The 26,103-nt window shown below is 46.1% G+C and overlaps 1 protein-coding gene across 1 annotated transcript; it reads left to right on the top strand.

Moving 5' to 3' along the window:
• The first annotated feature begins 385 nt into the window (after positions 1–385).
• On the top strand, positions 386–25,894 carry PANK4 (pantothenate kinase 4 (inactive)). The gene is made up of 19 exons (XM_033156396.1): positions 386–563; positions 5,743–5,825; positions 6,549–6,757; positions 8,146–8,329; positions 8,866–8,958; positions 9,220–9,373; positions 10,127–10,308; positions 11,460–11,541; positions 12,707–12,807; positions 13,086–13,241; positions 14,782–14,894; positions 16,479–16,566; positions 17,462–17,613; positions 19,547–19,602; positions 21,469–21,518; positions 22,878–22,982; positions 23,349–23,449; positions 23,969–24,037; positions 25,486–25,894. Exons 1-19 carry the CDS (start codon positions 428–430, stop codon positions 25,697–25,699), a joined length of 2,328 nt encoding a protein of 775 aa, XP_033012287.1. The 5' UTR covers positions 386–427; the 3' UTR covers positions 25,700–25,894.
• The last annotated feature ends 209 nt before the right edge of the window (positions 25,895–26,103 follow it).

Genomic DNA, 26,103 nt, shown 5'->3' with positions numbered 1-26,103 from the left:
ACGTCATACAAAAATGCAACATGCTGCATCAAAGTGCTTTTGTGCATATGGAGAAAAAACTCGCTAAAAAGTTGAGTATAATTTTCGGGAATGCTTTAAAAATAGTAATGATGATGATGGCGACTTGCAAATCTAATATGGAAACGTGGAGAACCGAACTGAAGGAATCTGGCAGATCCATCTGTCCCTACTCCCGAGTAAGCGCATTTCGAGTGGAGGCAGCCTAAAGCGTTTGATCCCCTGGGCAGGAATGGTGAAAGGCAACGAGAGGCGTGGGCGGTGCTTCTGGAAAGCGCCGCCCACTTCCCCCCTCTTTAGATGTATGCGGAGCCTCCCCCTCCCTGGCATTTAGCACGCAAAACATATGCGCATAAATTTGCATGCCTAAAGAGGCCGGGCACGCAGAGAGCGGGTCGATGCGTCCAAAATGGCGGAGCGGGGCGGGCGAGGCGGTGGTAGGAACAGCGGCGGCGTCAGCGGCAGCCTGGACAAGAGCATCACCCTCCCGCCTGACGAGATCTTCCGCAACCTGGAGAACGCCAAGCGCTTCGCCATCGACATCGGTGAGCCGGGGCTGGCGGGGAGGGACGCCGCTGAGGGCGGAGAGGCGGAGGCGGCAGCAGCCAGCGCCCGCTCCTCACGGCCACTTCACCATCTTCATTTGAAGCGCTGAGAGAGAGAAAGGGAGGCGAACGCGCGGAGGAGCTGAGGCGCCGTCGCGCGAGGGACGCCGGGAACGGTAGTCCAACGTCCCATAGCGGCCCGTAGCTGCAGAGGGAGAAGCGGACGGCAAGTCCCGGCGTGCCCCGGGGCCGAGCAGGCGGCGCGGTGCGCGGCGGGAGGTGTAGTCCCCGCTCTCACCGCTGCCTGCTCTGGCTCGCGGTGAGAAAACTACGGAGCCCAGAGTGCCCTGCCCAGGGGCCGGGAGGGGGCGGGGGAGAGCTAGAGGAGAGAACGTATAAACAAGGTTGCCTGCTTTGGCTGTACCTTCTCTGCCATTAGGGGTGGGAAACCCCGCCAGGGTTTGGGGCTGGGGGCTGCGAGGGTATCGCCCCCCATAGTTGGGGTGGGGGAGTTGGAAAGGAGTTTGACCTTGTTTTCTCCCCAAATGGGGGGTTGGGAAATGTGCTACCCTTGGAGGAAGGGGAAATAGGATTGGGCAGGTTAGCAGAGGTGGCCCCCAGGGCCTTTCTCCACGGCCCTCATGGCTCTCCTCAGACTCCACCAGCCCAGCATTGCACACATAGGATCAGAGAGTAGGAATGGGTCACGAGGGTCATCCAATCCAACCCCCTGTGATGCAGAAATCTCTTTCCCAAGGTGGGGTTTCGAACCCACGACCCTGAGATGAAGAGTCTCATGCGCTCTACTGACAGAGCTATCCTCAGTTTTGTTTTTTGCTTGAAATGCGCCTCTTATCTCGTTGGAGGGTAGGCGGAGGGGCGTTTTGTGCATGCTAGTGTAGAAACTGACCTATTGTGTAAAGTTAAAATTTGCATTCGCTGCTCTGCCCACTGTCACTCCTTGGGCCCGCCCATTGCTTGCATGTGGCCCTCAGAAGGTTGTCTGGAAGGGAATGTGGCCCTCGGCCTGGAGGGGGGGAGTTCCCCACCCCTGATATGTAGGTGTATTATTTTATGTAATGTGCTTTAAACAGTCATTTTATGTAATGTGCTTTAAACAGTCATTTTATGTAATGTGCTTTAAACATGTTCAAAGCCAGTGCGGTGTGGCTGTGGGTGTTGGAATAGTACCTAGACTAGAGGACCAAGGTTCAAATTCCCCCTCAGCCATGAAGCTCACTGGGTGACCTTGAGCCAGGTGCTACATACCGTGTTTCTCCTAAAATAAGACACCGTCTTATATTTTTTTTTCGCTCAACAAAACACAGTATGGCTTATTTTCAGGGGATGTCTTATTTTAACCGTGTCGCATCGGTACGCTGCATAGCCATGCCTCTCCAGGCTGTTTTAATGGGAGGTATCACGTCACTGTGGCTTATTTTCAGGGTATGGCTTATTTTTGGGGAACGGCTTATATTTCACAAATGCATAGAAATCCTGCTATGGCTTATTTTATGGCTATGTCTTATTTTAGGAGAAACAGGGTATCAGCCTAACCTAGCTCACAGGATTGTTCTGTGGGTAAAACAGAGAGAGAGAGAGAGCCCCGTTTGCTATTTTAAGCTCCTTGGATGAAAGATGGGATACAGATGCAATAAACAAATAATAACTAATAATAATAAATTTGGTATAACGTTATATCCTATCTATTTATTATTAAATTTATATCCCACCCTTTCTCCCCATTAGACTTTGGTGTTTAAAGTCCTTTGCACTTTTAACATACCGGTACAAAGAGTATGTATGTTAATTCAGCAGATGTAGTAAATTCATACATACTACAGTGTGGGATTAAGGAATTTGTGGCTGAAATTGACAGATGATTCTTCACCGGTTGAGGCAGGCCAGGAAATGGACAATGGGCCTAGGTTTGAGACAGTAAGTTGTACTGACCTGCCTTTATCACTGTTGTCTTGCATTTGTCCCTGGTTTTTCATTCCTGAACGTTTTGCATGTGTGAGGAGGATAGGACAGATCCGAGATTTTGCTGCATCCCGGTCAATGAGGGACATCCAGCTACCTAAATCATACTTAAAGCTGAGATTAATAGATTTAAACGTTGCTTAAGTCAATAGTTTCAGTGGTTCTGCTTTGAGATGGACTACTACTGGCTATCACTCGAACCTTTTACCTGTCTAAAAGAGACAATTTTCATATTAAGTGTGGGTGGGGATAAGCCATAAACCTCATTTCAAGAAGAGGTCCTTTGTCACATAATTATGCTGACTTATAAAGAACTAGACATCTCATGCCATTACATGTTGTTCCATGCCATTACATGTACATACTGCTTAGCAAGCATTGGTGCCTGCACCTTACTTTTGCTCTTTTGTTGTTGGGAGAATTACAGTATCTGAGTTTTGTTTCCTCAAGAGTCGTTTAAAACCTGGGTCTTGCTGCAACAAGATGGTGTTTCCTGTTCTCATTTTTGTCTTACATTTTGTAATTCAAGCCCCACAGTAGATAAAATTATACCATGCAATTAAAATCAAAGGATCGGGTTTGCATTAAGAGCTTGAGCTGGTATCCCCTGCCCCCTTGTGGAGTGTAACTTCTCCAAAAAAAGAGATGAAGATAGTTTTGTTTTTCATATTTAATCAAAAAATGTGGGTTAAATGCTAGAGCTTGATTTCTTCTCACTAGGTCAGAGTGGAATTAAAGCAAGGAGATTAGCTGTAACCTCAGACACAAGAGCATCCCACAGTGGGTGTCCGAAACAGTGTTTGGACACCCACTTAGCTCTGCCAATTAGACATAAATCAGGTATCACATGTTGTTACACCCTAGAAAGTCCCCCCCCCACAGTTGCAGAATAGTGTCACAGTGGACATCAATATAGGTCTTTGTTTTTAATAGAATCTTATTCAGTGCTGCTTGCATTCTTCTGCCTGATCCAGCAGGCTCTCCTGTACTTTGCACAGCTTTCAGAATCAAGGGGTGCAACTTTTTTCACGGACTCCCAGGTTGCAGGTGGGAGTTTGTGGGAACGTCCCCCTAATTATTAAAATAACAACAACCTCTGTGTTTGGTGCAAGTCATTTCATTCTCCCTCTCGAGTCGTGTGACATTTCTACATGTAAGCCTTTCGCCTCCTTGGGGAATGTTTAAAATCTGTACAACAACAACAACAACAACAGCTTGAGAGCATATGCAGCTTGGACAGACTTAGGATGCATCCCTGTTCACCCCAACTCAAATTCTGGAGTGCATGCTGTTTCTTTCATTTTTAAATCTTTTTAGGAAAGAACTATGTGCCAGCTTTGAAAGTGTATTGGAGCAGTATATTTCTTAAAAAAAAAAATAGGGGAGAACCTAAGAAGAGCCCTGCTGGAAACAAAGGCACATGTAATCCATCCAGTGGCAAGCCAGGCGATGCCCCTTATAGGAATCCCACAAGCAGGACCTGAGTGCAGGATCACTCCTCCCCTCCTGTGGTTTCCAGCAACTGGCATGCAGAGGTTCAGCGGAAGCTGAACACAGCCATCCTGCCTACTAGCCACTGATTGCCTTGTTCTCCATGAATTGGTCTAATCCTTTTCTAAAGCCATCCAAGTTGGTGGCCACCACTGCACCTGTGGGAGCGGATGCCACAGCTCTGTGTGAAATACTAATTTCCTTTGTGTGTTGTGTTTTCCTGCGGAAGGCTGCAACTCCCTTATCTCGATGGGGAAGGGGAAACGCTTCAGTTCAGCATTTTTTTTATTTTTATTTTGCAGCTTTCTGGAGATTAGTCCCGACAAAAGGAAATAACTACACGTTGCGCAATCCTGAAAATTGTGGGTGGGAACTACCAAATAACCCGGGGCGAGGGTGTGCTTGGAACGCTCAGAGCGGATTAAGCACATCCTTTGATTGTAAAATAATTGTCGCTTTCCTGGTTCCTTTGCTGATTAGCCTTAAATGTCAAGTTCAGCCTTTTGGGAACCTCTTCTGGTGCACACAGAAGAGAGAGGAGGGTGCAGCCGTAAAGGATTAATATTTAAAATTATTGTCACTTGGTGTTTGTATTTTTTTTATAAAAAAAATCTGTTGCTGCTTCCAGTGCATATTTTATATTCATGTTTAGTTTTTCTGTACACCACTCTTGATATTTTATAATGTGAGCTGTTCGTAAATTAATGTCGGTCCAGCTTGGAGGAGACCCACTGAAATTAATGCGACTGGCCTTTTTGAATTTAATTTTAGTATGCCTACTCTGAGTAAAGCGTTGTTGGATACACCCCAACATATTTTAGACTGAAAAGAACTCTCCAGTTATAACATATGAAATAGGCTTGCAACTTTTTCACTGTCTAGCTATAGTTTCTGAATGAATATGGTCCTATACCATGAGTACCTAACTCTATAGTCAAGTTCGAAATTAAGTTGAATGTGTTGGACTAACGCATGGGAGACCGGGGTCAGACCCCCACTCAGTGCTGACCTGCCACTTGTGGATGCATAGTAAAATGTATCATATGCACAGTGTCGCTATTGAAGGAATTGATTTGTGGGTGCCTTGCAGTGAATTGCCATATTATGCTGGTGACGTGTCATTCGCCAGAAAACCTTACCCCGCCCCCCAGATTCCAAAAAGCATTACTGTAAATTTCAAACTTGCCCATGAAGCATTAGCTCTGTGCATATTGCTGCAGATGGATTTCTCGCCACCACCCTACTTCTAGAGAAAACAATTATCGCAAGTTATGGAAAAATAATTGAGGTTGCCAAACAGTTACATTGCTCACAGCTCAATTAAAAGAAAGCGTTTAAACTACTTGTGGCGTGTTTCTTGATTGTTTTTTGTAGGGAGGATCAAGCTGGTCAACAATCACTTTGCTGTTGTTTAGTCGTTTAGTCCTGTCCGACTCTTCGTGACCCCATGGACCAGAGCACACTTCTTCAGATACACTGAAACAGAAGTCACCAGACCCTTATATATTCTGTTTCAGTGTATCTGAAGAAGTGTGCATGCACACGAAAGCTCATACCAAGAGCAAACTTAGTTGGTCTCTAAGGTGCTACTGGAAGGAATTTATTTTTTATTTTGTTTTTCCCAGAATGTAACCCTTGCATAAGGTGAGAGCCAACTGCTTACAATGTGACCTCTTTTTTAATAATATTTTTATTTTGTCGGCAGGTGGGTCGCTGGCCAAATTGGCTTATTATTCAACAGTACAACATAAAGTGGCAAGAGTGCGATCTTTTGATCAGTCAGGAAAGGTAAAATTACTGTTATTTTTATTACGGTACAGCCAAAATCCTTATTGTTTTTGTTAATGTTCATTTGAAGATAGCGACAATAAAAACATATTCAAAATATACAAATGTGTGGATATTGCAACAGTTTTAAATCATGCTATAGTGGCATTTTGCGGCAGATTTAGGCTGCTAAATTTAGACTTTCTCAGTAGGAGAGGTAGGAAGCAGAGCTTACTCCCATCAGTTCTGCCATGGCAGGCCAGCTCCATCAGACCTCCTCTCCCCTCGACTGTCACTTGGGGGCAGCGATTGCATCAGGCTTCCTCAGAGGGAGAGATAGGAGGTAGGGCTCATTTCATCAGCTTTGCTGGAGACCCCACTGCATCAAGCACCTCCTGCCCCTGAACTGGGCCAGCTGGTCCTTATAGGAACAACTATTTAGAAATTGGTGCCTGAGTTTTTGCTTTTCCTCTTCCCTCCCTATCCCCATTTCCTTGTGTGTCAATTTTTTGGGGGGGGGGGGAATTGCAAACCTGCAGGTAGGGACTGCCTTGTTTTACTTGATTATATGCAAGCAGCTCTGGGAGCCTTTTTGCTGAAGTGTGGGGTTCAAATGCTCCAAACAAGTAATAATAATAAAAAAAGGAAAGCAACCTCTGAATTTGCTTTTCTTTTTAGAGTTGGGGCTATTGTTCACATTTTTGTTGTTGTTGTTGTTGTTGCTGCTGCTGCTGTTCCCCAAAGGACGTAGAACACGAATCGCCCTACGAAATCACGGTGCAGGAGGAGATAACGGCTCGGCTGCATTTCATTAAGTTTGAGAACGCCTATATTGAAACCTGTCTGGACTTCATCAAAGACCATCTCGTCAACACGGAAACGAAAGTGATCAAAGCCACAGGAGGTGGTGCGTACAAATTCAAAGACCTTATTGAGAAGAAGCTGGGACTAAAGTAAGTGGAGATGCAAAGGCATCCTTTGTGTTGGAAATTATTATTGGCTTTGATGGGCGGCTGTATGCTTTGATCACTTGGAAATGGCGCAGGCCTTGCCACGAAGAAGAAGTAAACCACTTGCTTTGGGAGGCAGATTCTCTTGACTTATTTTTACATTGTTCTTCGGCCCCCCAAACAAGCTTCTGTAGCAGCATACAGATATATACATATACACATATATCTGTTTATACACTCATACATTGGAAGTCGAACGGAATCTGTTCTGGAAGTCCGTTTGACTTCCAAAACGTTCGGAAACCAAGGTTCAGCTTCCGATTGGCTGCAAGGAGCCCTGCGGAAGCTGCGTTGGATGTTCGGGTTCCAGAGAACGTTCACAAACCGGAACACTCACTTCCGGGTTTGCGCCCTTCGGGAGCCAAGGTACGACTGTATTTCTAAATAAATCTGTTACAGTAAGCCTGCAACTCACATGCATTTAACTTGTGTGCATCCAGCCTTACATGCTTGGCATATAAATAAAAAGGGAGCGGGTGTCAGGAGGATAAAGGAACTCTGGCAATCCCACCCACCATAGAACCCCAATTTGTTTTGACTATATGTGATTTTGGCTTTAGGTGCAAGCCCCGGAACGTAACTCCTGCATACATTGTGGGCTAACTGTAGTTTACTTGCACATAAACTTGGGAACTGGCCAGCTCTGGGCTGCAGAATCTTCTCAATTTTTTTATTCTAACTTGATGGGCTGGGTGGAGGGAAGGCTGGTAGGTTTCACAGGTCATGTAGAGGTTGTCTGTGAGCAAACAGACCAGCGTAGCTGCAGAAGGAGTGATGCCTCGCCTAGACTTGAACGCAGCCGCTTCCTTGTTCACCTGTGGTGAGAGGAACCAACAGAGCAACCTGCGATACAATTGTGTTGCAGAGATGAATGTGTGTGAAGTCCCTTGAAAAGAATGAGATCTCATTGAAAGTGTGGAGACCCACTCCCCGCTCTCAGAATGGCCAAGCAAGATTAATGCTATCCATGGAGCACAATGTAAAGGACAGTTCTTTTTCACTGGTCGAAGAGAATTCTCTCTAAGTGATCAGACGGGGAGACTTCACAGCAGAAACCTTTTTTAGGATTATGGGTACTTCTGGAGTTTTGAGAAAGTTGCTGTAGGCACCACCCCCTTCTGGTCACTTCCCTCCCCCTCCCCCTCCCCCAGATTAATTCCCCATCAACACACACATGCTTGAGACAGAAAGAGACAACACTTGCACACTTCAGTTTTCAAAGTCATTGGGGTAAAATTCACAATTAAACTGATTAGCAGAATTAATCTGAGTCTTGTAAAACACATAGAGCTGAAAGAAAAGGAACTTTGCTTTTTTAATTCATATTTTAGGTTAGATAAAGAAGATGTCATGACCTGCCTAATTAAAGGGTGCAACTTTGTGCTAAAGAACATCCCTCACGAGGCATTTGCATACATGAAGGATGCAGACCCAGAGTTCCGGTTTCAGATGAACCACCCACATATTTTCCCTTATTTGCTAGTCAATATCGGCTCGGGAGTTTCCATAGTGAAGGTATGTAAAATCAGCTTAACAATTCAATTGATAATTCATATGGATATATTGAAAGTGTAGTTCAGATTGATGAAGGAAGGGCTGGTGGCTGGAATCTGGCTGGTGGCTCTCCATCCAAATGACACTTGTCATTTTTAATTGATCTAAAACAGGAATGGGGAACCTCAGGCCCTTTGGCTGAATCTGGCCCTCCAGGCCCCTCTGTCTAGCACTCTATCTTAGCACCCAGGCCACACCCCTCTCCTCAAGCCACACCCCTCACTGGCCCTGCTTCATACCCTCCTTGACTGATTTTGCCTATCTGGAACGTGTCCTTGAACTCTGATAAAGCTTCCTGCTTCTCTGGACGGAGGATGAAGAGGGATGTGTGAGCATGTTCTCATCCCGTACTGATCACCACCTTTCTCTATCTTCCTGGTTATTCGAAAGCTGGGTTTCCCCAAGGGAAAAACACGTCCAGACAGGCACACACTGAGATTTGTGTTCTTGTCGATATTGCAGCTGTAATCTCTGTGTGCTGTTGTTGTTCCTGGTAGGTGGAAACGGAAGATAAATTTGAGTGGATTGGAGGGAGCTCAATCGGAGGGGGCACTTTCTGGGGACTCGGAGCATTGCTTACACAAACAAAGGTAATACCGGAGGCTACAATTTTGTCATGACTTGGGTGTGTTTCTAATAAGGGAAGATCTCTTGGCCACCTTGGCTACCCCTCTTGTCCTGAGTGAGAAGCGCAAATTGGTGTTGGTGCTTCTTAGACCAAGGCCTTGTTCTTACTGCAGGTAGTCAATCTGTGTCTGCAGTGAACAGCTTCAGGTGGGGAGTCCACGGGACCTAAGAATTAAGAAATATCCATCAAGTGACGTTTGTTTGGGTTTTGTGTTTTTTTAAAGAAATTTGATGAGTTGCTGCAGCTCGCTTCGAAGGGACGGCACACAAACGTCGATATGCTTGTGAAGGATGTTTATGGTGGGGCCTACCAGACGCTGGGGCTAAGTGGGAACCTGATCGCCAGTAGTTTTGGGAAATCTGCCACAGCAGACAAAGGTACCACTTGAAAATTCACTTCGTCGTGCTGGTGCGGTGATAAAACCTGTGGAAGAACCCATGGGTTTGTCTGCTGAGTTGCTGCCTTGCTCTGTCAGTCTTTTAAAACAAACAAAGTGTATGTAGGGCTCTAGCCAACTAGGTTTTACTCGGAGTAGGCCCATGGACAGAGCTCACCATGTAACTTGATTCTGATGGGTCTATAGGACTAGCGTTGAATTGACCAAACCAAGCCCCAGAGTTGCTGCTGGCTTCATCTCTGATTCATTCCAGAAAACCACCTGAGTTCCCTTCAGAGTGAATTCTGACCCGTTCTTACTCATCTACAACTGGGATAGCCAATGGGTTGACCCTCTAGATCCTGTTGACCCACAACCCACATCAGCCTCTGCCAGCATGCCCAAAAGGTGGGAGTGAAGGGAGTTGTATTCCCACAACATCTAGAGACCACCGTGTTGGCTACCCCTGACTCTAAAAGAGTCCTCTTGGGTATGTTTGCCTATCCCTGGATTAAAGGGACAGTCTATTCTTTTCTTCTGGGTGTCATCTGCTAGAGGTAGGGCCAGGGCCAGAGCCAAATTCTTAGGGGGCACACTTTTCTCTCTCTCTTTCTCCTCACCCAGCAGGTTGTCTGCTTTTCCCAGAGATCTGAGCTGATAGCTTGCAGACGACTTTTACAATTGTGCTGTGGACCACAAGTCGTTTACCCATACTTTTATCTCTCTCCCCCCCCTCTCTCCCCCTCCTTTTTAGAATTTTCCAAAGAAGACATGGCGAAAAGCTTGCTGCATATGATCAGCAATGATATTGGGCAGCTGGCTTGCCTCTACGCCAAACTCCACAACCTGAACAAAATTTATTTTGGAGGCTTTTTTATTCGAGGCCATCCTGTCACCATGCGCACAATTACTTACAGTATTAATTTCTTCTCCAAGGTAATGAGTTATTATTATTATTTATTTATTGGTTTTAGTTTTCAGGGAATGACTAAAGGTGTTTGTTTGGCTTGCAGCTGTGTGATTAAGTCAGGGGTGGGTAATATGGTGCCCACTAGATATTGTGGAACTCCATCTCCCGTCTCCCCTGGGCTTTGGTTATGCTTCCTGGGCTGATCGGAGTGTCGAATCCAACAATATCTGGAGGGCCACAACCTCCTCATTCCTGGATTATGTAAAGCACTGCGTGTGCTTCCAACCTTTTCCCTAGAACCAGGACTCAAGGTAGCTCACAAAAATTAAAACAAACACAGATAGCTGAGAACATAAAGGTTAAAAAGTAATTAAACTATAACAGAATTAATAGCTGCAATCCACTCTTTCAGCTTTGTCATGCTTGATAATCCCTGTAAAGAAACAGGTAGTCGCTGATCTAAGCCATGCTAGTCTAGAGACATGGCTTTCTTTTTAATGTGTCATTTATTGGAAGCCCTAAATCATGTCCCTTAATTTCTGTGCATTTGAGTAGTACTAGCATGTGGAGTTGAGGTTCCAGTACTTTGGCCACCTCATGAGAAGAGAAGACTCCCTAGAAAAGACCCTGCTGTTGGGAAAGATGGAGGGCACAAGGAGAAGGGGACGACAGAGGATGAGATGGTTGGACAGTGTTCTTGAAGCGACTAGCATGAGTTTGGCCAAACTGTGGGAGGCAGTGAAAGATAGGTGTGCCTGGCGTGCTCTGGTCCATGGGGTCACGGAGAGTCGGACACGACTGAACAACAACAAAGCATGTGATACAACGCAGAAACGAGTGAGTCAGGCAAAATTAGTGACAGGGAAATTCGTGCCCTCTTCACTCCTCGGTGGCTGCCTGGTTTGTTCGTTTTTGCAAAATATCCACTGCCGTGTTTGCCCCCATTGTCTTTGTTTACCCCAGATGTGACTGGAGGCAGCAAAAAGCCCACTTCAAGCGCCGTGTTTACCCTTGCAGAATTTCTGCGTTGAAATAGGTCTTGGAATTCCTGCACAAAGGGTTGCAGCTTATGATCTGTGCTTGCCCTTTTGTTAGAGCTGTAAACACCGTAATGCAAAAAGAGCTTTTCATGCTATTGGGAGGCCGTCTAAACACAAACATCTTCATGTTGTGGCAGGGAGAGGTTCAGGCCTTGTTCCTGAGGCACGAAGGATACCTGGGAGCCATCGGGGCGTTTCTGAAGGGAGCCGAGCAAGACAGTAAGTACGGAAGACCAATGCAGTGCTCTGGAAAAGTTCGTAATCCTCTGTGGGGGAGTCTGAACCCCCTGCCGGGGGCAAATTAAGTCTCCTGTTCCAGCCATTCTTGGACTTCTGGGCATGGAGCTCCCAATTTCTCACTCCATTTACTGTGGTGGGTTTTAAAAGAGATTTGGCCTCCTCCTCAGCCCGCCTGTTTGTGCCAGAACATGGCGCCGCCACCACCTCCTGCCTAGAAAAAGGAGGAGGCAAGTCAAGCCTCCAACTGTGACTTCTCCCCTAACAAGACCTAGTTGTGACAAGGATAATCGGCCAACAGAACATAGGATTGTCAACTTGGTCGTCTGCCCATGAGAAGTCTCTCCCTTCTCCTCCTCCCCTACCCCCCTCGCCAGGGTATTAAGAATGTTTACTCATGTTCCCACTGTTTTATTATTGGAGAGAGTAAAAGTCTTTCTTCTTTTCCCAATTTTTGCTTAATTGCTCTTGTGATTTTTCTAGCCAGATAAAACCATCGCTTGAAAGCTTCCAGGCACTCACCAGTAGGAATCCAGGTTTTCACACAGCTTAAAGCTTTACGGCTGGCAAAGAGTCAGGGGCCTTTCCTTTGGGCTGCGTCCTGCTCAGAGTATACCCAGTGAAATTAATTAACCTTGGTTGGTTCTATTCCCTGCATTGGGTTTAATCCGAGTAAGCCTAGCGTCGGATGCAACCCTTTGTGACCGTGACTATGGTCATTCACCATCAGAACATTGTAATAAGTAAATATGATTAACTTTCATTCGTCTCTTCCCTAACCTTTTTATTTTTTAAACCAGGGTTTCCCGGACTTGGGTCTCCAGCTGTTGTTGGACTACAACTCCCATCATCCCTGGCTAGTAGGACCAGTGTTCAGGGAAGATGGGAATTATAGTAAAAAAACAAACAAACAGCTGGAGACCCAAGTTTGGGAAACCCTGTTTTAAACCCAGTTGTATGATCCAACAAAGTTCTATTCCCTTCCCAAAACACCTGGATTTATTTGCTGTTTGCTTTTATTCTTTGTACAAGAGATTGTAAATCTGTGGCATGTGTGGGAATCTCTCCCACTCTGCGTCTTCCTATATGTTCTCGCCTTCAGCTAATGGTTCTGTTTCTCCCTTCCCCACCCCCCACCATCTCCTAGATCCTAATCAGTATAGCTGGGGGGAAAACTACGCTGGCAGTTCTGGGCTCATGAGCACGTCACCAGACATCTGCCCCATGCAACGAGAAAGGAGCGGCACGGTGAGTAAGGAGCGGCACGGTGAGTCTCCTTGGGATAGAGCTGCGCAGGTGAGAAGAGGCTGGCTGCTGGACCAGGCCAAAGGCCCACCTGATCTCACAGTGGCCAACCTGATGCCCAAACAACAAAAAAGTTATGCTAGATTGCCGCTAATGCACAGGTCCCCATCGCGTTTCTTTCCCCAAGTTTCTCCAGGCATAAACCACGTGTGTTAATAGTGCAGGTCTCCTGTCTAATCTCATTCTATACTGATTGCAACCTTTTCTCCCCGTTTCCCAAGTTTGACATGTTGGAGATGGATCGTTTGGAACGTCCACTTGTCAATCTTCCCTTGCTGAAGGATCCATCCACTTACATCCCGGACACGGTAGACCTCACCGACGATGCCATGGCTAGGAAGTACTGGCTCTCATGCTTCGAGGAGGCCTTGGATGGGGTGAGGGCCTCCTATTAAATGTGTTGCCGCATATATCGCATGGATTTGCAAGGGGGTTATAAAGGCACTTTTCTTGCATCTTTTCTATGTACTGGCTTGAGGTTTGCATTTTGTGCCCTACACACTTCTGAAAGAGAGATCTCGAAAGGTAGGGCAGTGAGAGAGCTCTTGCAGATTTGCTGTGATGGCACAAATCCACTTAGTCTTCAGGGACACCCAAAAGCACAAACACACACACACACACACAGAGAGAGAGAGAGAGAGAGAGAGAGAGAGAGAGAGAGAGACTCTTCTAAGATCCCCCTGGCTCTGCAGTTTGGAGAAGGATTAAGGATTTTTGAAAGATCTGGCTGGTCCCTGTAGGGAAACAGGATGCTGAAGGAGGCCCCACATGCACCTTATATTTAAAGCAGTATCATACTACTTTAAAGAGTCATGGCTTCGCCCAAAGATTCCTGGGAAGTGCTGTATGTTGGGGTGCTGAGGGTTGTTGGAAGACCCCTGCAATTCCTAGAGCAAGTTAACTTTCAGTCCCTCTTCTCGGGGAAACTCCACCTAGTGCTGATGGAGCCCTAGATAGACATTTGCTCCAATCCAGAAGGGCTCTTCATACGAAGCCCCCATGTTCCAAATCGGACCACTGTTCAGAATTCCCTATATGAATTGGCAGCTGGTTTTCTCCTGCCCGGAGATGTGAGGGATTGAATCTGGGACCTTTTGTAAGCAAAGCGGGTTCTCTGCCGCTGAGTGATGCGTCTCCTCTGCTTTTCTTCTGCTCTAGACATTGGTGCAAATGGGAGAGCACTCAACCCCTCTTGCAAACCATTTTTACATGTCAGAGAGGTTTGGTGGGTTGCGGAAATAGAGCTTAGTTCAGGCAAGGGAGACATTTTTCAGCCAGGCGAGCAGGGTCAGAGCCAAAAACAGGTAGAACAACCAACGTAATTTTTACCTTTTGTACATTAGGCTAGTTTCTACATTCACACACTCACTCACCCCTCTGTATCCTCCACTCAGGCATTATCTGAGTCCAAGGACATATTCCAGATTCCAGCCAAGCAAAACTACTCAAGGAGGCTATGAATCAAGGCTGGTGAGGGGTGTGACCAGGAAGGGTCTCAGGGGCCAGAGAGACCTGAAGGGCCACATCCAACCCCAGGACCTCATTGTTTCCCATCTCTGGGTTAGCTGGTAAACTAAGACAGTGTTTGTGGACCCTTGGAGAAACTTGAGATTTCTTTAAATAAATACATAAAAAATATGTCAGGGGATTTTCTGCCCTCTTGCGTCTTTGATGTGTTTTGCTGTTTGTTTGTTTTTTGTTTGTTTTTGGTCAGCTGCTTTCTTCAAACTATTTAGCCTAATCTAGAGGGTTTGCCATTGCCAGGGCCTGGTTATGACATTTATCTTTGCCTCCAGCTTCATCTGCTTTCTTTTTCTATTTAACAGCAACAGAAGCCGCAAAGTCTTGGGAGTTGCAAATAATAATGCCCTTGGCACTGCCTCTCCCTCCCTCTGCTTTCCTTCTTTCCTTTGCCAGGTGGCGAAGCGAGCTGCAGCCAGCCAGCCAGAGTCTGTTGATGCAGCTGAGCGAGCCGAGAAGTTCCGGCAGAAGTACTGGGACAAACTTCAGACGCTCCGGCAGCAGCCTTTGTAAGTCGGTGCGTGCGGGACGGCAGCAGGTTGACTTAGCTGGAACCGAGTGCCCAGCTTATGCACATTTTAAACACCGCTGGGCATCTCACGAGCTGCTTGCTACTGTTGCATCCTGAGTACCAGTAATTCCCACCAGAATTGTGGCTGTGGTTGTGTCCTGCATGCCAGAGACTTCTGGTTGGCCGCTTTGGTGACAGGATGCTGGACTGGATGAGCCTCCTTTGGCCTGATCCAGCAGGGCTTTGGGGCTTTCTGTTGTGGCCAGCTAGATCAGAGAAAGGGAAGCTTTTTCAACCACCTGGGGGCCACAGTGTGCAAAAAGTCAGCAAAGCCTTTGTGCAGTAAGCACACCTCTGTCCTCCAAGCAAGCAGGAGGCATTATTGGAGTTCAAGGACACAGTCAAGCCAGTGCGACTGGGGAAGGGGTGTGGCCTTCAGGCCCCCAGGACTGAGTTTCCACACTCCTGAACTGGATGTATTCAGGAAACCCACAAGCAGAGCACGAGGGTCATAGCATTCTCTCTCCTGCGATTTCCCAGCAACTATTAATTCAAAGGCTTACTGAAGGGAAGCATACGGGGAACAGAACTTGTAGCCACTGATAAATTACACTCCATGACTGTTGAATCAGTTAGTGGCTGTCAGCGCATTGCATGGTATTTACTTCCATAGTTGGGACATGTGCTGGAAATCTTTCCTTTCGTCTTGTCTTTTTTGTATGTGTGTGTGTGTCTCCGTTCAGCTCCTGTCCACTCCTCCTTCGGTTCATTTCACTACATCTGTGTTTGAAACTCTATCCCTTGCTTTTTGAAGAACTTCCTCCCCAAAGCAGCTGATGATCTCTTTAAAAAACAACAACCACCAACTCCACCGCAGTGACGTGTAAAAATAAGATACAACCGAACAGCAAGCCAGCATAGAAAGTGAAGAATGGAATATAAAGCAGGGTGCCAATCATAAAACGCAGTATGAAGCTCTTGAAAACCCAGCAAGAAGTAAAAAAGTGCAGAAGGAAACAGACTAATTTGGAAAGATTAGGGAGGGAGGAACGTTTTCAGCCCGTGATGAAATCAACAATGCTGGCTGCTTGCTTCACTCCTAAGGGAATTCCAGAGAACCATGGAATACCTTGTGAGAGCAAGCCACTTAATTATCTTGAAATGCATGAGAGATGGATATAACTAGCAGAGCAAACGTTGCACACAGGTTCAATCCCAGGCATCTCGCAAGTAGGACTGGGAACATCCTCTGTCTGAATTCCTGAAGAGCCTCTGCCAGTCAGTGTAGACCAGGGGTAGTCAACATTTTTATACCTACCACCCACCAATTCACCTTTCTTGATGGTGAAATTTCCTTACCGCCCACCAGTGCTCGATGGAAGGAGGATTCAGCTTGTGCCATAGAACCCCCTACCGCCCACCTAGAATCCTGAAATGCCCACTAGTGGGCGGTAGGGTCCAGGTTGACAACCCTTGGTGTATACAGTACTGGGCTAGATAGACGAGTGGTCTGATTCAGTATAAGGTTTCTGTGTTCAGTTGACCTATGTCCTCCCTGTCCTTTCCCTTTCATCTTCCCCAGTGCCTACGGCACCTTAACTGTTAGAAGTCTGCTGGATACAAGGGAGCACTGTTTGAATGAGTTCAACTTCCCAGATCCCTACTCCAAGGTAAGTGTATCCTCCTTAACCTTTTGGCTGTGCCCAAGTAAGCCTTAGCTTGCATCCAGCTAAGTCCTACTCAGAGTAGACCCATTGAAACTAATGAACCTCAGTCAGATGTATTAACATCACTGGGTTTACTCCGAGTACAACTAGCATTGTATATAACCCATAGATTCTCAAATCTTTTCTTTCCCATGAGCAGTAATAGACAGACTGCAGATTCAAGGTCCCTGCCGTGAGGATTTTCCCTTCAGCGCAGTTGATATGGAAGAGTCCAGAGTAATGGGGTAAATGTACAAATGAATGCCTTGCATGTATGCAAGACTCTGGGAGTGAGAAAGTGAGATACTGCAGTGAGATGCTGATGTTGCTAAAAGATGGAATTGTTTTGTTGGAAATTGGAACACAAGTTGCAGGGATGTAAGACTAGAAAGGTACCTGTTTTTGTAAATAACATTTTTTTAAAAAACCAGACAAAATAGGCAACACCCCTTCCCCATCCTCCAAAAAACAGGCAGTCCAAAAAACAAAGCATTTCCATTTGAAAGCTTGTACAGCAGGGGCCTAGGTATAATGCTTTTCCTGATTTCTATAATTAGGGAGCCAACACCAAAAAGATCCCGTCTCTGAATCCTGTCAAACTCATCGCTGCTTTGTAACGAAGAAGTTACTGCTGGGTTCTAGAAATATCCACCTCTGAGCATTTTTAGCAATTTCTGTGAGAAATGCCTCTTTTTATATGCTCTTGTCAGCTGTGGTTATTCATTGATCCCATTGGAGGCCACAAAGGAGAGAGCTTGGAGGGGTGGTCTTGGGGGTGGGGGGAATAAGGTGCTTCTAAAGGAATTGAGCCTTATCCTTCCTCCCTGTACATATCGCCTTGTGCATTACTTTCTTGCAGGTAAAACAGAAAGAAAACGGCATCGCACTAAAGTGTTACCAGAGTGTTATCGACTCTTTGGATTCATTAGGCTGGGAGGAGCGGCAGTTCGCTCTGGTGAAAGGACTTCTTGCGGGGAACGTCTTTGACTGGGGAGCAAAAGCAGTCTCAGAGTAGGTGTTCTAACTGTATTTGTACAAAACAAAACAAATAAGTAAAAATTCCTTCCAGTAGCACCTTAGAGACCAACTAAGTTTGTTCTTGGTATGAGCTTCCGTGTGCATGCACACTTCTTCAGATATCTCATACACAAAAGCTCATACCAAGAACAAACTTAGTTGGTCTCTAAGGTGCTACTGGAAGGAATTTTTACTTATTTATTAGTCTTGTTTTGTTTTGACTATGGCAGACCAACACAGCTACCTACCTGTAACTGTATTTGTACAGTTCTGCATCCCTCCCTCCCCCCAAAAAAGACTTCAAATGCCCCTCGTATTTTATTTCTTCTTTTTCTAGCAAGTGCGCCAATGACTTCTGCTTCGCCATCTGCAAATCATTTCACGTTCCATTAATGGTATTTGGGTGTGGCTAATTCTGCCCATATGACTGAAGTGGGCAGATTAATTCCCTTAAAAAAAACAAACACCTCATTGCGTGAGAGATCATTTCGTTAGCACTTAACCTGGTTGGTAACTTGCTGACATGATAAATACAGAACCTAGCAGTATGTGTAGCTGAGGGTTGCTATACTGGGATTTCACCAAGGGGGGGGGCATTTCTGAAATGCGGTGCTTTGTGCTCGATCTTAGGCAAGTCAATCAAAAAGAAAAATTGACTCAACAACTTTGGGGTTTCCAACAACAACAACAACTCAACAACTTTTGGGGTGTCCTGGTTTTTACTTTTTGAAATATGGCAACCCTCATGTAGCTGTAAGACTAATCAAGCATTTGTTTCCCTAGCGTGATGGTGATAGGGGCATGCTAGGAAGCCTCAAACCCTTCAACACAGCTGAGTCCCCGTTTTTTAAAGTCCTTGATGAACTGAAGGCATATTGCTGAAGTGAGGAGTCTCCTCCTCTTAGAGGCGGACTTCCTCTCTGATTTTTGAAATATGTGTGTGCGCATACACTGATACTTTATGAAATTTAGAGTTGCAGTGCAGCCCTACTTCCTCTCAAACTGGCACCTATAAAAAGGGCTGACTGGATTATATATTAGTGGAAATAACTCTGGCAGTGGCTGGTGCTGGTAGGGCAGGAAGCTCAAACGGGAAGTGGAGCCAGTGCTGCCATCTGAACTGGATGTAGAAGCAAGAAGGCATGCAGGTGGGGGGCTGGTGAAGGGCAGGCAGAGGTTGGCAGAGTACAGCCCCTTTCACAAGCCGGAAGGGACATAGATGACATCTGTTATCTTCATTTAGGTATGGACTGTTGCTCAGTGGCTAGAGCCCCTGCTTTGCAGGCAGAAGGTCCCAGGTTCAGTCCCTGGCATCTGCAGGTAGGGCTGAGAGACGCTCTTGACTGAAACCTTGGGAGAGCCACTGTCAGTCAGTGTACACATTACTGAGCCAGGTGGACCCAATGCTCTGACTCAGTATAAGGGTGCCTCCTGTGTTCCCTTTTTGAGTCTACTACATGGTCCAGTGTCAGAGGAAATAATCCTCTGCATGCAGTTTCAATCCCCAGCATCTACAAAGAGCAAGTCATGGGAAAGACCCGCCCTTTGCCCAAAACAAAGCTGCTGCCAGTTGAGATTTAGGCCAAACTGAGCTAGGTGGTCTGATGGTCTGCTGCTGCAGGCGACTCTTTCATGGGCCTCTTTGCCAGTCTTCTTGCAGTGGGACTCTCTTCTTCCTTCTCGAAATGTGACCTATTGTTCATTGTCTCACTACATGTTGTTGTTGTTGTTGTTTTTGGACACAGTACATCTGCTATCCTCTTTTCCAGGCTCACTACTGAGAGATGTTTAAATAAGTAAATTCTGGAGGGGGTAGCACATGCTTCGTTCAGCTGCAGAGCTGTTTGGACCAAGCATCCCTGCAGAATCTCACCACCCCCATTGTTCACATTCTTCCTTCTCTTTCTCTCTCTTCCCTGATGCCCAGCGTTCTTGAAACGGAGCCGCAGTTTGGATTCGAGGAAGCCAAGGAAAAACTGCAAGGTATTGGGCAAGAACTCTCCTTTTGGTATCTTTCTGTGATATCTGCATGTATCAGGTAGGGGGCGTCCCTATCATTGGGCGCGCGGGGGGGGGGGGGAAGCTACGGCTGATTGTGAATGCGGAGCATCCTTAAGAGCAGATAGCTGTGATGATTTAGAGGTAAAAGCCCCTAGGCTAGGGATGGGGATGTTGCTGGATCCCTGTCTGAAACCCTGGAGTAGCACTGCCAGTCATTTTTGGGACATGATTATTTTTATTCTTATTTCAATTTATATACTGTCCTTTATCCAAACATCCCAGGGCCGTGTACATTAAAATTTACATAGTGTAATAATAATAATAATAATAATAATAATAATAATAATAATAATAATAATAATAACAACAACAACAACAACAACAACAACAATAAAACAATCTCCAAAAAAATCATAACAGCCCCCCCCCCCCTTTTTAAGGCCACAGATTGTTTAATGGCCGAAAGCCTGGGTAAAGAGGAATGCTTTTCTCTGGCGCCTAAATATATGTAACAAAGATGCCAGGTGAGCCTCTCTGGGGAAAGCATTCCATGAATGTGGAGCCACCACAGAAAAGGCCCGTTGTTGTGTTGTCAACCTCCGAACCTCTCACAGAGAAGGGCCTCAAATAACAAGCACAGCGTCTGGGTCGGTTTATATGGGTAGAGGCAGTCCTTAAAGCTGCATCATCTTAAAAAACAAAATAAAATTATGCGAGCAGGAGAATTTTAAAGTTCTGCAAAGTGGTTGGTAGGGCCCACTTGGGTTCCTGCAGATAGCAAAGTGTGGCCCACACCAGCTCTTACCCATGCCTTGCTTCCTGTGCTAAAAGTATGGGGTCACCTCCAACACTGGTCATACTCCATGTAGACCCATTGAAATGAATGAATGTAACTCAGTGGAACCTTAGTGAATAACAAACCGTTGTCCGGAGTTTGCCCAAGCCAACGAAATCAGGCTCGTTTTGGGAAAGGTCAAACTGCACACCCAAGGAAGCTTGTTCCGATCTTAGTTCTGCCGTCAGTAGTGTTGTTTTGAGCAAGTGGCAAGTGGCCTTTTCCCAGCTGTGGGAGCTTCATCATTCTCTGAATGTGCAGGTGTGGCCCTGAAGCGTACGTTAATATTTTATTTACTATGAATATTCATACCCCCTGTCTTTGGACTGATTGCTTCTCAAGGTGACTTGCAACAGGCTAAATCCCCCACCCTCCACCCCAGGCCAATCAAAATATCTTGTACACACCAGCAGCCCTTCGGTTGGGCAGTCTCTGTGCCGTTAACAGCTGGTGCTCTTAAACCCTTGTACATACATCCTTTTAGCTGCTCCTCTGGCCAAAAGATAAGGACAGGCTGGTCTCCCTCTTGCCCTGGCAAGTGCCATAGCTCAATGCTTTGCATTCAGAAGGTCCCAGTTTCAATCCCCAGCATCTCCCAGTCGGGCTGGAAGAGACCCCTGCCTGAAATGCTGGAGAGCTGCTTCCAGTCAGTGTAGTCCATACTGAGCTAAGTGGACCACTGGGGGTCTACTGCTCATGCAGTAGAGCTTCTGCTTTGCATGGGCACGGTCCGAAGATCAGTCCCCAGCATCTCCAGGTGTGACTGGTAATGTCACCTGCCTGTTATCCTAGAGAGCTTCTGCCAGTCGCTGTATTAGACAGCGTTGAGCTAGATGGAGCAACATAGTTTCGGGCAGCTTCCTATGTTCCTCGAGGACAGGGGTCGTAGCCTCCAGTGCTCCTTAGACCTCTGGCCAGTAGAGGAGCCCAGAATGCTTCCCTTCAGATTGTCTTGAGCGATTGACCTGTCAATAACATTTTGATAATGTGTTGGTTTTTGTGTCATTGTACAGAACGCCCGTGGCTCGAAGATTCCTACAATGAATGGCTGGCACGACTCAAGGTATTTTTTTTTTTATAATTTATTTTTTTTTTACTGCTACTACTTACCAAGGTGCCAAGGCAGGTTACAACAAGCTACAAGCAGTCCCTCTTAACTACTGAATATAATGCAGTTGGACAAAAGAAAGGGGTGTGTGTGTCTCCCCTTTTCAGCTGCAGATCGTTGAAACTGATAAGCTCTCTCTCCCTTTTTAATATTCCTTATTTTAAGACAAGTTAATTTCATAAAAGAAGGATGCAGAAGAATATAGCAATAAACAAGAAGACTGTTTTGCATGCAATCAGTAGCTCAAGTACTAAAGTGAAACAAAATGGAGCAAAAGGGGTTTGAATGATAATACTTCTATGCGTGATTACCTCTAAATATAGAAGCAAAATGGTTTTGAAAATGCATTGTATGAAGTAAGACCAAGTGTAAACCCAAACAATGTGACATTAGAAGAGGAAGATAGACAAGATTCTCCCTAGATTTCTGATTTCCTCTCTGGAACAGTATAAGAAAGGAAGCCGCTTTAAAAAAAAAACAAAAGGCATTTGTACTTTTCCTATGGCAGAATCTCTGTGTTTTGCTCTACATCACCAAAATCCAGAATCTTCTCAGTCATTGTCTCTGCTTAGCATCCGCTTTTTGAGAGATTCCTGTGTTGACGTTTCAGCCACTTGGCCACTAGCCACAGACCTGCGGAATCCCATTAAATAGCCTATTTAGAAAAGCCCAGTGGAGACAGGACCATTACAAAGGCTGCCAAAATACTTGGTGTGTTTTAAAATGTGAATCCATTGAAAAGAACTTTTTTGCAATGTGCTGGTGTCCAAGGGGGCTCTGGCCCAAGTGGTTTGAGGGGAAACTGGCCCACACCCTTAAAAAAACAACAAACTAATTATTGCGACCTCTGCCTCCCCCCCCCCCCCAGATTTGGATTGGAGATCCCTCCATATAGAACCAAAAGGAAGGTGATGTGGGTGCCAACTGCCTTTCAGGCTGTTCCATAGTTTTGAGCTTGTTGAAATTGAAGAACAGGCAAACTCAGAGCAGCCAATGGACCTCTTTTGCTCTAGGGCAGACATACTGCAATTTCCTACGGATGTCATTTTTCTCAGGCAGAATCTGTTGAGCTGAAAGAGTAGCCTATAGACTTTCCAGCAAAAGTTGTTTGTTCTGTTTTGCTTTGCTTTGCTTTTGACAAACCTAGGCTTACAGTCCTAACTCTACTTACCTGAGAGTAAGATCCATTAAATTCAGTGGAACTCACTTCTGAACAGACATGGTTTGGGTCTCACTGTTAACTCCGTGTACATAATTTTTAACCTGCAGCCTGTCAGTGCTTCTCTGAATGATACTTTTCTTTTTCTTTTACAGGCCTCCCCTCATAAATGTGCCTTAATTTTTGCAGATAACAGTGGAATAGACATCATATTAGGCGTCTTCCCCTTTGTCAGGGAGCTGCTCTCTAGGGGCACAGAGGTCAGTTGAATTACGGTGGCAGCCTAAGGTAAACTGCCTCAAGCTAGCTCATCACTGTTGATGTTGTTATTTGAGACGATAATGGCATAAGTAACTGGGGGGGGGGGAGAGATACATACGTATGTGTTTCAGCAAACTTGCCTTAGCTCCTCATGGATCGGATAGAAGAAACTATCCTGTACTGAACCACTTGGTGGCTGGGAAGCTCTAGTGGAGGCTGTATGTTGGACTAGGAGGTTAATCCCACCTCCTGGTGCTCTCCTACAGTTTATTTCTTCACTTCAACTCACATACAGAAGTGTGCAATGAACTTTTCACACTTGGCCCAATAGGGCACTTGCCTTTCCTCTCTGTGTGTGTTCACAGGTTATATTGGCTTGCAATTCTGGGCCTGCGCTAAATGATGTCACCTACAGCGAGTCCCTGCTTGTTACAGAGAGGATAGCAGCCACGGATCCTGTCATACGGTGAGGACCAGTACGGTGTTTCTTCAATTTGGGCTGGCAAGCAGTTAAAAGAGAAGGTTTGAGACTTAACACAAAGTTTGGATTGCTGGTGGTTTGTTGAGGGATCAGAAGCAAAGTGTTTCAACTATACTCTGCTAAATAAAAGCTTGACATTTTGGTTTTTTGTTCTGTGATATTCAAGACCAGGTGGCCCTCCAGATGTTCCTGAACTTCAGTTCCCATCACCCCCAGCTGGGCTGATGGGAGTTGTTGTTCAGCAACATCAGCCAAAGGTTCTCCACACCTGGTTATGACCAAGGGTTGCTCCAAATCCTGTTTTTGTTCAGAGTAGGCCCATTGAAATGGATGAACGTGACTAACTTAGGTTCATAATTTCATTGGGTCTGCTCTATGTAGGGCTTCGTTGAGTACGACCCTTAATTTTGCATATTATTCAAGAACTGTTTTAAGCCCAAGACCCTGGCATATTTGTAGCATGTGAACATTGAATCTTAAAATTATGCATCTGCCTCCTTTTAGAGCTGCCTTGAAGGACGAGAAATTGCTCTTGGTGCAGACAGGCTCAAGTTCACCCTGCTTGGACCTCAGGTAAGAGGTCTCCCTCCTGTGTATTACGAGCCCAAAAAGCTCAGGTGACTCCTTCTCACCACAAGGGGGCAGCAAGTGTTTGCTTTTTAGGGTCTGTAGAGCATTGTGGTTCCACCGCATTGTTCTGAGTTTCCAGAAGCAAAGCCTTTGGATGATGCGTGTCAGAGTTTCCTGCCACTTGCGAAGAAACCCTGGAGCAGAATGGGGCAGCCGTGAAACTGACATGCATCGCCCCATTCTGCAGTGTCATTGACATAAGAGCTGTGTAAATGGGACCATAATGCTGGGCATGCCCCTTAACCTAGGCAAACCTTGGGTGGCCTGTATTAAGTGCTGTTTTGTAGGACAGGGGCAGGGCCACAAACTTCACCGGCCCTACTTCGTATCCTCCTTGATTGTTTTTGCCTGGCTGGAATAGGCCCTTGAATTCTGATGATCCTGGTGAACTAACCCAAAGTACAAAGGGTGACATTTGCATTTATTGCTCCGCCCAATTTTGCCTCTGGCTCCACGCACCACTGACCTGTGGCCCCTCGGAAGGTTGCCAGGCACCATGGACTGGCTGGACACAGAGGAATGTTGGGAGGCACCAGCTGGGGAACTCCTAAGGGAAGAAGGCTCAGAGCCCAGGGATTGGTGGTGGGATGACGATGAGTGGTCAGAGGGAGAAGACTGGGAGGAAACGGAGGGGTTGGCAGCTGAAGAGGCAGCAGGGCTTAATGAGCAGGGAGAATTCGTGATATAGAGCAGTCCAGAATCAGAGGCAGAAGCTGAAGCAGGAAAATGGAAAGAGGGAGACCAAGAGGCAGAGATGAGTCAGTCTGAGAGTCATTGGGGGGGGGGAGTTTCCCCTTCCTGCTGTGACAAGCTCCGCCCTGCCCCTTGTCTCCCAGAACCAGAAGAGAGCTGAAACAGATGGAGCTGCACGCAGGCACAGTCTCCTATTGCTTGGGAAAAGCCCTTGAGCGGAGGAGACTTGGGCAGCTGTGGGGAGGTGGGGACCTTCAGTCTCAGCAGCTTCTTCATGGGAGCAAAACAGGGATGAGCTGCTGTGCCCATTAGGCCTGGCACTCCTGTGCAGATTGTGGGTTGTTTTCGTTTTTTTGCTAATAACTATTAGCTCCAACAGGCACAGTGTGATTTACCCGCTGGCTCACTGCTGAAACCAGAAGGGAATGGGGATATAAGATTCCCTATCCCTGGTATATAACCCAGTATTAGCTGTTCACCGTGGTGTGCAGCACTGGCCTCCCCTCAACCTGTCTTGGGAGTCATGTGATACGTGAATTTAGGTTTGAGTGTCCCACCTCCGTCTCCCTTTCACCCCGAACCAGGTAGGCAAACCCCCCCCCCCCCAAGGCCTGCCTAGGTTTCGTGGAGGTGAGCGCTTTCCCCCCTCTCTCTCTCTCCCCCCCCCAACTCACCAAGCTCTCCACATCTTATTTCAGCCGTCTAGACAAAGGTTTGGCCAACCTGATCCGGGAGCGCAAGACCGACCTGGTCATCATCGAAGGAATGGGCCGCGCCATCCACACCAACTACTATGCAGCCCTCAAATGCGAGAGCCTCAAGCTTGCCGTCATAAAAAACTCTTGGCTGGCCGATCGCCTCGGCGGGAAGATCTTCAGCGTCATTTTCAAGTACGAGGTGCCCCTCAAATGATCCGGGCGAGGAGAGACTCCAGGGGGTGAGCGGCAGCTGGAAACAGGACTTGCACTAGTTTTACTTTAATTGTAAAGAATGTATTTTTATTACCACAGGGGAAATGAGTTCACACAATTCCGTATTTATATTGTGCTTTTATGATTTAAGGAAAGCGACAATATGATTCATTATTTATATATATATATCTATATATATAAACACGCAAACACACACAATTGTTCATATATATATCTTTATATAGATATAGATATATATGTGTGTTTGTGTGTGTAATGGATTATGTATCTCACTCATATTGTTTTGGGTTTTCTCTTTTTTTTTGTAAGTGCTTATCTTAATGCTGTAGTGTTTGCGATGGGAAAAGACTTGATTTTTTTCTTTCTTTCTGTGAGACATTCATA

The sequence above is a fragment of the Lacerta agilis genome, chromosome 8, assembly GCF_009819535.1.
Source record: "Lacerta agilis isolate rLacAgi1 chromosome 8, rLacAgi1.pri, whole genome shotgun sequence".
NCBI lineage: Eukaryota > Metazoa > Chordata > Lepidosauria > Squamata > Lacertidae > Lacerta > Lacerta agilis.
This window is presented reverse-complemented; position numbering and strand designations above follow the sequence as displayed.

Excerpts from the sequence above, each read along its gene's own strand:
- PANK4 (XM_033156396.1), top strand. The coding sequence starts at position 428 with ATGGCGGAGCGGGGCGGGCGAGGCGGTGGTAGGAACAGCGGCGGCGTC. Across the intron at positions 564-5,742 it reads GCGCTTCGCCATCGACATCG|GTGGGTCGCTGGCCAAATTG; the intron begins GTGAGCCGGGGC and ends TTTTGTCGGCAG. Across the intron at positions 12,808-13,085 it reads AACGAGAAAGGAGCGGCACG|TTTGACATGTTGGAGATGGA; the intron begins GTGAGTAAGGAG and ends CCGTTTCCCAAG.